This window comes from Acipenser ruthenus, chromosome 1 (assembly GCF_902713425.1).
Source record: "Acipenser ruthenus chromosome 1, fAciRut3.2 maternal haplotype, whole genome shotgun sequence".
Classification (NCBI taxonomy): Eukaryota; Metazoa; Chordata; class Actinopteri; order Acipenseriformes; family Acipenseridae; genus Acipenser; species Acipenser ruthenus.
In genome coordinates, this window is record NC_081189.1 from 46,381,181 (window position 1) to 46,394,058 (window position 12,878).

Consider the following 12,878-nt stretch of genomic DNA (forward strand, 5'->3'; position numbering starts at 1 on the left):
AATAAGGCCATTCGTGTTACATACAGTTCCGTTAATGTCTAAATCAGATTGGCAGATTTTACCCGAGTTGAAGTCAAAGTAGATGCTATAGTCACAGAGGTGAAAGTAACTTTAATTTCTTACCAGTGTAGTGTTATTTTCAGGTATGCGTTAAAAAGTGGTACTCAGCGCTTGCCCACGCATGCCTAAACAACTTCCTGCTACGAAAGCAGGGAAGCGCCCATTCAAATCTGGTACATTATGCTGTTTTCTGTCTTTTACATCTTTTTTTTATTGAATTTATAATATTTTCCAGTCTCTTACATCATTTTTTTTAATGCAATTTATAATATTTTTCCACCATTAAGAAAATTGTATGCAAATATTTATCATATGCAATACATTGGGTCTTGTAACTTTTTTTTTTTTACTTGTGCAATTTTGCGGTGGACTAATCGTGAATTGTTTTTTTTCTTTTTTAGAGAAATTGATTGTCTGTTTCCAGTTTATGTTTGCAAAAAAAAGTATAATTAATGGTAAATGTACCTCTTTTTGACAACACCCATCAGATCACAGTTGATCGCACCTGTACCAAAAACTGACCGGGTACCACATTCTGACGGTGTACCACTTTCTAACACTACACCAGCTCTATAATCCAGATCACGACTTCTATCAAAGTGAAAAACAACGTCCCCAAACTTGAACTTAAAGCTTATCTATAAACATTAGGTACATTCAAACAGTATTCCAATTCCAAAAGAAAAGAAGATAGTGACAGAAAAGTTGAAAAATCCATGCAAACAGAATAATCTAGCTAGAAGAAAATAATTGGAAATCATTTTGTTTGTATTTTTATTTTTTATTATTTGTGCATTTTTCCTGAGGGATATCAGACAGTGTCCATTACTGTTCCCCCAAGACTACCACTAGTTTTAATGAAAATTGATTTGAGTTTGTTTCAAGGACTTGGATTTGAAGTCAAGGACTTGTGACTTGGACTCGAAGTCAAGGTTTGAGGACTCGATTACAAGTCTGCTGCTTACTTACTATACATGTTTGTAAAAAATGTTGATGTTTGGAATCACTGGTTCCCTTGTAGAATGATCTGCATCTTTAATTATTTTTTGCCCAAACATGTTGCCAGCACCAGTTTAACTTCTCTAGTCTCAGTGCATCAGCTGAACCAAAGATATTTATATAATAGAGCAGAAAATCTACTTGGACGGTCAGGGAGGCAGTCATGCAGAATGTCACTCATATTAGTCAACCTGAACAAAACACTGCATTATAATACACACTGATGTCTCCAATTACTTTACCGGCAACTTTAAAATCATAACCTAGTTTTTTTCATACGCTGTCTTTCATTGCCAAGATCTAACTCTACCACCCCAACTCCGGTTTCAGATCCTGCAGTTTGGCTGAATTTGATTCTTAAGTCTGGGGACTTACAGACGCTATTGTTTTATATGGTTCTGTTTAATTTCTGTTAATATTTGACTAATAATTAAATAAAAGGCTCAATACCAAAGTGGCCTGAAGTCCTTAACTTCCACTCATGGTGGTAAGTATTCAGTTTGAAATGCTGTTGACCCAGGTGCACTTTATCAAAGCCATTTTACAAGGAAGCTTATTTTATATTCTTGATATTCACAGGTCCCAGTTTCCCATTGTTTCAGTCCTCTTGGCCATAAGAAGAAATTCTGTTCAGTTTGTAGAAAGCAACTGGAGGAGAGCTCCGCCTTGCGTTGTGAAGGTACAGTTAATATTTATCATCAATGATGTGTCATTCTGTCTCACGTGGGGCAAACTTTAGAGAATCAGTGGCTGGCAAGTCACAAGTTTTGCAGAAAGAGGTCCATGATTAGCCAACTATGATTTTCAGAATCTGCATTTTAGAAGACTATACTGTAGTGTATATATAATCAGGTATACCAGTACAGGGAGAATTGCAAGCAAATTCCCTTATAAGCTCATTAAAAATGTATCGACATGTCAGAAAATTGGAATTATTCAATGATGAAAAAATTGACATGTGCTTGGCGTGTCAAAATTGAGATAAAGAATATCAGTGGTAAGTCAGTAGTAACATTTGTGGTACTACTGAAATTACCCTTTAACCCTGTAGAATTTAGTTTGGATGGTTTTAGTTCTGGATTAAAAATTCCATAACGGATTAGAAAATGACTTGTTACTATTGACCATATTTTCAAGGTTTACTCCAGTCTTTATTAACTCCTTCTTTTTTTTTTTTTTTTAAAGGTTAAACACCAATTAATTTTACAAAACTAGAACCAAACAACTAAGTTATATAGTTCAAGTTTATCCTCAGTTTTTCTGCTCAGACAATTTAAACTTTAACTGTTGGGATTAAATTAGGTACACATCAGCTGTTATTGGTTTTACAGTTCACCTTGATTTTCTCATTTGTTGAAAATATCTCAGTGTTTTCTGAGAGACACCCTGTGGTTCACACTCATTGGGTAGGGTTACAAGCGTAGAACTGGATTGAGTTAGTGTAACTGCTTTTGTGAGTTAGTGTAACTGCTTTTGTTTCATTTGTTATGAAACTGAACCAAACCTTGTCCTAAATGTGTGATTATAGTGCTGAAATGTATTGTATTTTTTTCTGACCGATTACAAGTAAACTTTAAATGAGTTACATTTAATAAAATTACTAAATGAAAAAAACAAACAGCCGTTTCATGTTCCTGACACACCCATCAGAGACTGATTGTAATTTATAATGAGAAACCAGGTGGGGCTCAATCAAGTTGCTCACAAAGGTGGCTTTTGTTTGATTTTTTCCTGTCAGACATTTTTAACCTGGTGAGCCGTTTGTTCAGAGTTTGAAAACTAACCACCCTGCCACCCTCCTTTTTTTTTTTTCAGTGTGTGAGTTGCATGTCCATGTCGACTGCTCTCCTTTTAGCTGTAGTGACTGTCGACAGTGTCACCATGATGGCCACCAAGATCATGTAAGTGTGTCGTCTTCGATTTAAAACTTTACATTATACATTTTACCCCAACCCTAGCTTACTAAATATTCTGGTTACGTTCCTCCTTTATCTAACCATTAGACATTGCGAATACCTCCGACCGCTTTATGCACAAAAAGCAACAGCGAAACCACCAACGGCTCAGCAGCAGCCCTAGGGGTTTGCTGCCACAAGTCCAGGGCCCTTATTCAAGGAGCCAACTGGATTACTGGCGATCAAGCACCACGGACATCTGGGTGCTCACCATAGTACAGCTCGGTTACTCGCTCCAATTCAAACAGGGCCCTCCCCCCTTTTCGGGAGTGGTTACTGTCTCCAACTGTCAAGATGCCCTGGTGGTGTTCCAAGAGGTGAAGACCCTGTTACAAAGAAGGGCTATTCAGGTAACAGACCCCTCCGACTTGGTCAGGGTTTTATTCCAGGTGCTTCCTGGTGCCAAAAAGGGACGGTGGCCTACGGCCCATTCTCGACCCCTAATAGCTCACTCTGTTCTTGAACGGCAGGAAGTTCAAGATGACAATGAAACAGCTCTTGTGGTCTGTCAGACCAGGTGTCTGGTTCACTATGGTGGACCTGAAAGACACCAACTTCCATGTCCCGATAAGACCCGGCCATAGGAAATATCTGCGGTTCTCCTTTCAAGGGACTGCTTACGAGTTCCGTGTTCTGCCGTTCGACCTTTCTCTAGCCCCATGCACCTTTTCAAAGTGCATGGAGGGTATCCTGGCCCTTCTGAGGCTACAAGGCATCAGAGTGCTCAACTACCTGAACGACTGGCTCATATGTTCTGAGTCTCCAGTGCAGGCAGTAGCGCACACAGAACTGGTGACCGTTGACCTCAACAGACTCTGCCTGATGGTGAACTTGTCAAAAAGTCAGCTGGTACCGTCCCAGACTACATCTATCTGGGAACCTGCTTGAACTCAAGCAGCATGATCACCATTCTGTCAGAGGACAGAATCCAGAGGCTTCACACATGCCTGAGGCTGTTTCAGCCCTTGTGTGTCACAGGAGGTCGTCACCTTGCAGAGGCTTCTGGCAGCAGCACCCAGATGTGTGGCACCCCCCTTGGGTGAGGCTACACATAAACATCTTGGAGCTGCAAGCAGTTTCTCTGGCCTTGCAGAGTTTCTTCCAGGTGGTGCAGAGGAGACACTTGTTGATCAGGACAGACAACACAACCGTGGTGGCTTACATCAACCACCAGGACGGCCTGCGCTTGCCCCGTCTCCATCGGGTAGCCCACAAAATCTTATTGTGGGCTCACGAGCACCTGCTCTCCCTGAGAGCGATACATCTGCCAGGAGCAGAAAACCACACCGCAGACCTCCTATCAAGGGGAGTCCTGTGTGGTTCAGAGTGGAGGCTCCACCCAAGGTGATGAGCCTGATTTGGGACAGGTTCGGGAGAGCAGAGCTTCACCTTTTTGTCTCCCTGGAATCCGCTCGTTGTTCTGGGGAAAGGGGGTCTGCTGGGAGTCGATGCCCTTGCACACAAGTGGCCGAGGACTCTCGTTTATGCTATTCCACCAGTAGCATTGCTTCCAATGTGCCTAGAAAAAATCAGGCAGGAATGAGCCAGGGTCCTTAGTGGCCCTGTACTGTCCCAGGAGAACGTGGTTCTCCATGCTGATGCAACTATTGCACCACCAGCCTTGGCAATTGCCCATGCGCCATGACCTGCTCAGCCAGGTGCAGGGGACATTGAGGCACCCTAACCCATCGAGCCTACAGCTCTGGGTCTGGCCCCTGAATGGCTCCGGTTCGGCCAGTTAAGCTTGTCCGAGAGAGTCATGTCAACTCTGTAGAATGCGAGAGCTGCTTCAACGCGCTCGCAATATGGATACAAGTGGGGCGTGTTCCAAACTTGGTGTTTGGCACGTCAGGTTGGTCCCATGACTTGCCCCATGCCAGTCATTCTGCAGTTTTTACAGGACCTCTGTGCGGAGGCTTTTGCCTCCTTTTGAAAGACAAAGTTCCTCAGTGGCGTTTAACCCTTTGCGGTCCATTTATTAATCGCGCGTCAGGCACGCCAGGTCTAATTAATTTTCACACGCGCAGTTAATTTTATACGCGCTGTTTAAAAGTATTTTTTTTCACAGTCAAACGGGTTTAAATGGCCCTGCATATCAACAAAGCACACACTAGGCATCTCCAGCCCCGCCCCACCCTTTCGTTTGCTATAGCGTTCAGCTATGTAAGAAATAAATAATAATAATAATAATAGTCGTACATACCAATCGATCATCTCCGGATCACTCGTTTTATCACCAAACTCCTCAATAATGCGATCCAAGTCATTATTTTATTACTATAACATCTGAAAAAAGCTCTGCAAATGTCCATGATAGTCTCAGTGCGCTGACACACTCAGCCAGCTTGTTTACTATGAACGCCCCATTATCTGATACCTGATACCATGTATGACTATTCATGAAATACGCCTTTTTTTTTTTTTTTTTTTTTCCCGACTTGTCTCGGCTCCTGTCGCTCCCACTCGGCAATTGAATGGTTTTCTCGGCTTTTTCCGGAGAAAAAACGACTAAACACCCGTTTATTGCGTTGCTATAATGATGTCGGACCCAGTCCGACAAAGGACCTGTGAGGAATAATTGCAATGTTGGACCCAGTCCGACAATGGACCGCAAAGGGTTAAATGTGGTGCTTGTTTGTTTTTTACAGAGACTAGGACTAAGGTCATGCTAAACAATACGCATGTCAATGCCCCAGAAGCAGTTTGTTACAGATGCTTCCATCCAAGCTTTTCTGGATTGAACCGTCGCCCCAAATGTTGATTAGAGCAAATGTTTCTTCATCCCTGCTGCAATCTGGCTCATGGTGTGCTTAAGCAACAAAACTATGGCTAAACAGAATAAACAGAAACGTTTCTTGCGGAAGTGAACCCTCCACGCAGCATGACTGTTTGTTATTTCGGCGGCTGTCATGCATTTTGTCTCGCTCAACTCGGGTCAAAGCGTGTCGACCCACATCCAGAGGTGGGTCGCTGGGATTCGAGTTAACCCGGATACGACCCAGATACGTGGTTTCACACCGGGTATAAGTGCCAGTGTGAAAGGGGAGACAAAGTTATCGGTGGATAGCCAATAAGCACCGGAAAACACTGGAAAAACTCTGGAAATGGTTAATCAGTTCACGTTGACTTCACCATTTTCCCATTAAAAAAAAATAAAACTTCACGAGAAATTAAAACTCCCACTCACTTGTACAGTCTCTTACTGCAGTTTGATTGGTTGCGTCTGTAGTCATTCATACTGCGTGCAGCCATGTACACTGTAGAAAGCACGTTCGCTTCTATAACCATCGCCTGCCCGCAAATATTTTAAATCTAAAGTATGCAAAGGTAAAGCTAATTCAGTGTTGTTGATAAGTGTCTTGCTAGGGGGCTCCCGAGTGGCGCATCCGGTAAAGGCGCTCCGCGTGGAGTGCAGGATGGGCCCTAAAGCCTGGACGTCGCCGGTTCGAGTCCAGGCTATTCCACAGCCAACCATGGATGGGAGCTCCCAGGGGGCGGCACACAATTGGCCAAGCGTCGCCCGGGGGGGGAGGGTTTAGGTCGGCCAGGGTGTCCTCGGCTCACCACGCACCAGTGACCCCTGTAGTCTGGCCGGGCACCTGCGGGTTTGCCTGTAAGCTGCCCGAGAGCTGCATTGTCCTCCGACGCTGTAGCTCTTGGGTGGCTGCATGGTGAGTCCGCAGTGTGAAAAAAAGTGGTCAGCTGACGGCACACGCTTCGGAGGACAGTGTGTGTTCGTCTTCGCCCTCCCGAATCAGCGCAGGGGTGGTAGCGGTGAGCTGAGCCTAAAAATAATTGGCCATTCCAAATTGGGAGAAAATAATAAAAATAATTGGCAACGATAACTGTCTTGCTTATGTTGACAAAAATGGACCTTCCCCACAAAATATAAAAAAAATGAAATATCTGGCAAGATAGAAAATCTTCTCGCAGCAAACAATTTCGAGCATTCCTGGTAAGAAGGGGGCCAAAACAACCCTGAATAAAAAAAAAACAATACTGCATAAGAGCTTCCGCTTCTGGCAAGCTCTGGTTCTTTTGTTAATGTGTGGAGTTGATCTCCACCCAGAAAAAATCTAATTAGAGGTAGGTAATTATGGCATTTTTACATATTCTAGAGAAACCATTAATTTGGTTTAGGACATTGAGAGTATCACCAATATGGGGGTATGTGGAGGCAAGTTTTATATAAAGAGGTTATGCTAGCATTCATTTTTGTCTGTCAGTTTAGATCAACTTACTCACGCACACAAAATTCAACCACATAAATGAGTACAGAATGTCATTCAAAGTAAAAATGTACAACATTCAGAGTAAAATCTGTTAGCATTTTCTATGAAACTTTGATAACTGGCTGTTTTGAGTAGGCCTAGTTTGACTTCTAAGCAGAAATAAAAATAATAATATAAAGTTTACATTTTTCTGTTTTTAAAATCCATTTGCCCTTTCCCAGTACCTAAGACCCCCTCTAATATGAACTCTACTTGTGACCATGTATGAAACAGAAAAAGAGGATGTTGAGTATTTAATGTTGATAAAAACAACAGCGCAGTGGTTTGTAATATTATTTGATAAGCAAAGTTATTTTAGACACTACAAATTGTCAGTGTAATACATTTGTGAATGTTTACCTGTCGCATTAGGACATCTGTCACCACCACTGGAGGGAGGGCAATCTCTCCTCTAGTGCGCGCTGTGAAGTGTGCAAGAGGACCTGTGGCTCCTCTGAAGTGCTGTCTGGGATGAGGTGTGAATGGTGCGGAATCACAGTAAGTACAATGTTGCTGTAAGAATGCGTTGTATATGGAGGATCAGGTGCATTAATTAAATGTGTAATAAACTCTCACTAACATAACATAACACCTTTTAAGTGTTCCTAAGTGTTTTGCTACTGTTGCATTGATTTTCAAGACATAATTTTCACTGACTCAGGTGAACCTAATTTTTCCAAGCCAAAACAGTAAGTTCACAGGGACAGTAATAGGTCCCCTCTTACAAATTTTTGTCAAAATAAATGACCACGTAACCACATTGAATGCTTGAATAATTCATATGAAAAGTCAACATGACTAACAAGAATTACGCAATATTTTATTTGACAGAGGTGTTCTTTTTTTTTTTTTTTAATAGGCACATGCAACCTGTTATATCATTCTTCTTCCAGAATGTAAGTTTGGAAGACTGAAGAAAATGATTCTTCCCCCAAACTGTGTGCGGGTCACCGCACAAAACTTCAGCAAAATGCTCTGTTTCCGGATCTCTGAAAGCTCTCAAAAAGAACCAGGTAACGAGAAAAGGAATCTGTTATTATATTCATCACATGTATATCTTGTGGAACCCGAAAACATATTTAATGCCTTAATCAGTGTTAATACTGATACTGTACATAAACCAAAACGTGTGGCCTCAGGCAAGCACCACAGTTTATGATTGACTGTGTAAAAGTTGTGTTTGGTTAGTGAGAAGAAACTGTTTACTGTTGTGAGCATTCAAACAAAGTGGTAAAATTGACCAGTACTTCTATATTCTACTGCTCTTAAATCGTGAGGAATTCATAGTAAAACTAAATAGATGACAGGTTGTGTTTCAGAGAGCCGTATTCCCATAAGATCATTTAGATGGAATTACAGAGTTTGAAGAGGAGCAAGATTGTGCTTAGTGTTTATTTTTTTCTGTTTATTTCTTAGAATACGTTCTGGGATAGACTGAAATTACTAAAATTATGTAGCACAATTACTGCACGTCTTATTTGTACTATTAGTTGTACTGTCATCCGAGGATAAACTTCTAAATGCAAGTCCATTTATTCCCTGTGAAGACACATAACTAAGGGATGTATGCTTTTTTTTTTTTTTTTTTTTTTTAGGCAGCTGCATAATTGTTTCCAATCCTTTTCAGAAATAAGATACCAGTTTCCTTACCTTGTCAGCAGAGCTTGTTTGGAGTTTCCAGGACATTTTAGCTTATTACTTCTAACTTTCCTTAACTGGTAGGCTGAGATTTCTGCATGCTAGGTTTAGGGATTTTCTCATTTTATAGTACTTATTTATTTAAATATTCCTGAAAAATATAGCAGTATTTATTTCAGATTTTATTATCTAGCAATGTTGATACCAAGTGAAAACACAAATTGACAAAACAGTTCAAAAAAGGCTGTGAGGTAATACTCAATGAACTTGTACTGACTTTTTGATTAAAAATCTCTGATCTCTGGAGACAGAGAAACAAGTGTACCAAGAAATAGCCAGGAATAGAAAACTAAGGCAATGAAATAGATGTAATATTTTATGACAAAGAACAGTGTTTACTTACATGGTGCTTGTCTAGTGTCAGGAGTTCTTCTGAAAGAAAAGACACACTTTACAGTTTGACATGCATCTACATTTATTTAAACAAGTATGCTACAAACAATATGTTTTACACATTGGGATTCATGCTCAGGGTTTGAGCCTAAATACCACCATTTCTAGTTCTCCATTTTGATATTTCACAAAGTGAAAATAATGAATATTAAAATACAGATTTATCAAATGGCAGAGATTGGGAGCACAGAGTAGTAGTAGTAGTTAATACACTAGCTGTTTAAATTAAAGACAGCATGCTGTTAACACACCTTCTTTTTAGTTCCCTTTCAAGTATGAAATGTAACCATTACTGTATAGGTATTTACCTCCTAAAGACCCGATTTGCAAAAATTGTATACCAAAGCTGCTCAGCAAGCCTGTGACGCAGAGTTGCCCCGCCCCCGAGGGCACAAAAGGACTGCGCTCACAGATCTCAGCACCATTTTTCCTTTCAAGACTGACCTGGTCAGAGAGCCTTGTTCAGATAAGTACATTGTTGCTTCTATCTGTATATATTTCTCATTTATTGTGTTTTTACACAAAATATGTAATATTTAAACTAATCGCTGTAATAGTTTTTACTAATTATGCATATTGTTTATATTATTTTTGTAATTGTTTAACTACTGTTTTTTGTTGAGAAAGTATTTTCTTTGTTTTTTGTGTTCTTATACAGATTATACTGTCTGCAACGTGGTGCTCAGCACACGTGCAGTAAGAGCAGCTGCTGGGCTCTGCAGCACTGCGCAGGACCGAGATACTCTCTTCGGTTGTTGTTGTTGCTTTAAGCAGTTGCAATCATATTATCTTGATGCCGTTTTGGTGGCAGCTTTTTAACATCACCACCTAACAAGCAGGCTTCCCTCAGTCTCGTATTGGTACTGACTGAGTGGTTTTGCCAGTGGCTTTTACAGGTAGGCATCACTGTGCGTTGCCACCCGCGGTGACTGTGAACCGGTGGACCAGTACCAAGGTCACCGCTCCGCTTTCTCACTCTGTACCGAACCGGGACTGAGGTTACCACACCGGTCCCAGAGTGTACCCGTACCGACCCGGTGCTAAAGTCACTGACCCAGTACCATACCAACCTAGTGCTAAAGTCACTGAACCAACCCGGTACCGTACCCGTGTCCAGGCCGCTACTGACCGGTGCTCAGGTCACCGGTCCGGTACCAAACCAGTTCTGCTTGGGTCTTAACACACCCAGTCGATATCTGTAAGCAGATTGAGGCAGCACCTATACAACTGTATCTGTACACTGCATTGCTTGCTCCTTGCATCAGGCCCGGGTTCTATCCTTGTGAGACATGCAAGGCCAGTCTGTTTATTGAGGACAAGCACGGCAGGTGCTCTTACTGCTTGGGGCCAGAGCATTCCAAGGAGGCACTGGCTAATCGCAGCTTCTGCGACTTTTGTGCCCCTTTTTCCAAGCACCCGCTTGAGAACGGCTATCCCGCAGTTCTAAGGAGCGCTGTGCGTCTCTTACTCCTGCTCAGCGCTCTTCCCCATCACCCTGTCTTAGAGAGTTGGTTGCGTCCTTACTTCATGGCTCTGTGCCAAGGGAGAGTGGACGACGCACCCAGGAAAGTAGCTCAAGCAGGAAACCATCCTCACAGTCTTCCTCATCCTCCTCAAACTCTGCCTCTCCTTCCCCACCCCTGCTGAAGAGGAAGAAGAGTCACCGTTCCAGGCAATCGGCGTACTGGCTGCACTGGTACCTGCACATAGGCAGCTTTGGCTTTCCCAGGCACGCGTGCCTAACGGGTACAAAACACCGCTGTTGGACGCCCCGATCACTCCAGGGCATGGTTTGAATCCACAAAGGAGCTGGTTCGTCTGCTTCCCAGGCGACCACCTCCAGTATGTAAACCAGTGGCAAACTGATGCCGCGGAGGCTTTAATATATTCCACTGCCCTGCACAGAGACAGGAGCCGCAGGCCAAGCCACAGGCTGGAGAAAATCAGGCAGGACCGGGCCAAGGTGCTCCCTAGTAGTTTCAACCCTGATGCAGCTACTGAGCGGCCAGCCATGTAGACTGCCGAAACGCTGCGACCTGCTCAGTCAGGCACGGGGGATGTTATGGCATCCCGACCCATCGAGCCTGCAGCTGTCGGGTCTCACCCCTGAACGGCTACATTTGAGCAGTCTGGGGCTTTCTGATAAGGTCATTGACACCCGGCACCGTCCACTTGTTACCAGCATGGGTACAAGTGGGGTGTTTTCCAGACATGGTGTCTTCCTTGTGGGCTCGACCACACGACCTGTCTCATGGCAGTTATACTGCCATTTTTGCAGGACCTTTTTGAGTCTGCCAGCTATTTCAGCTTGCCATGTCAAGATTGACTCGGTCTCTTTAAGAGCTCACTTCCTAGCAGGGCAATGTTTGGCTTTGTCCACCTTTTGAAGGCTGTTGTTCTTCATTGGAAGCTAAACGTGGTGCTTAATGTACTCATGAAGCCTCCATTCGAGCCCCTGCATTCAGCTGAGCTGACATTTGTATTGCTCAGTGCGGCTTTTTTGCTCGCTATCACCTCCGTAAAGCGGGTGAGTGAGATGCAGGCATTCTCAATAGCGAAAGCCTGCTTAATTTCTGCCTTTTTGCCAAAGACTATCCCTGCATTTCATGTCAACCAGTCTGTGGAATTGGAGGCTTTCCATCTACCTCCTTTCCAGTCTAACAGAGAACCACAGCTCCATATGCTTTGCCCAGGGCCCTGGCATACTACAGTGACAAGACGCAAAGTTGGAGGCAGTATAAACAATGGGGCAAAGTCCCATGGTCAAGCCCTGTCTAAGCAGCCGCTGTCCAAATGGATAGCAGACACGGTCAGGACTGCCTATGAGCTGGCCAACTTGTCCCCTCCAGAAAATGCTCACTGCCCATTCCATCAGGGGCATGGCAACTTCATGGGCTTTGTTCCAGGGTGCATCTGTCAAGGACATATGCAATACTACGGGGTTGGGCTACTCCCCATACCTTCACTAGGTTATACAGGCTGAATGTAGCATTCCAGTCGTTCTGTAATCTTGCCCTTGCGACGGCTTTGGTACAGTCACCCATACGGTAATGGTTACATTTAGTACTTGAAAGGGAATGTTAGGATATTATCATAACCCTGGTTCCCTGAAATGGAAATGGAACTATTAACCTTCAAGGTCGCTGCATCCATGACTGCAGCAGGCTTGAAGGAAAAATGGCACTGAGATCTGTTATCACAGTCCGTTTGTCCCCTCGGGGGCGGGCCATGACTGCGTCACAGGCTCACTGTGCAGCTTTGGTATACAATTTTCAGGATTCGGGTCTTTAGGAGGTAAATACCCATACGTTAATGGTTATATTTCTATTTCAGGGAACCAGGGTTATGATAATAACCTAACGTTACCAAACATGTCCAATTTAATGAGCCTATCACATTTTCTCACTGTGAAATTCAGCATAACTACCATAGTATTGTTCTTGTGGGATTTGGTAGTGTGTTGACAGTAGTCAGGAGCCATAGGTAACATATGTGTTCTATC

The 12,878-nt window shown here is 43.1% G+C and overlaps 1 protein-coding gene across 2 annotated transcripts in view; it reads left to right on the forward strand.

Annotated features, from left to right (window-relative positions):
- The window catches only part of LOC117420627 (diacylglycerol kinase theta-like), a 124,526-nt gene that overhangs the window by 79,624 nt on the left and 32,024 nt on the right, over positions 1–12,878 (forward strand). For both annotated transcript variants that reach the window (XM_034034126.3, XM_034034127.3), the window contains exons 3-6: positions 1,639–1,738; positions 2,875–2,960; positions 7,658–7,783; positions 8,145–8,298. In XM_034034126.3, the coding sequence (XP_033890017.3) occupies positions 1,639–1,738; positions 2,875–2,960; positions 7,658–7,783; positions 8,145–8,298 (466 nt within the window). The remainder of the gene's footprint in view (positions 1–1,638; positions 1,739–2,874; positions 2,961–7,657; positions 7,784–8,144; positions 8,299–12,878) is intronic.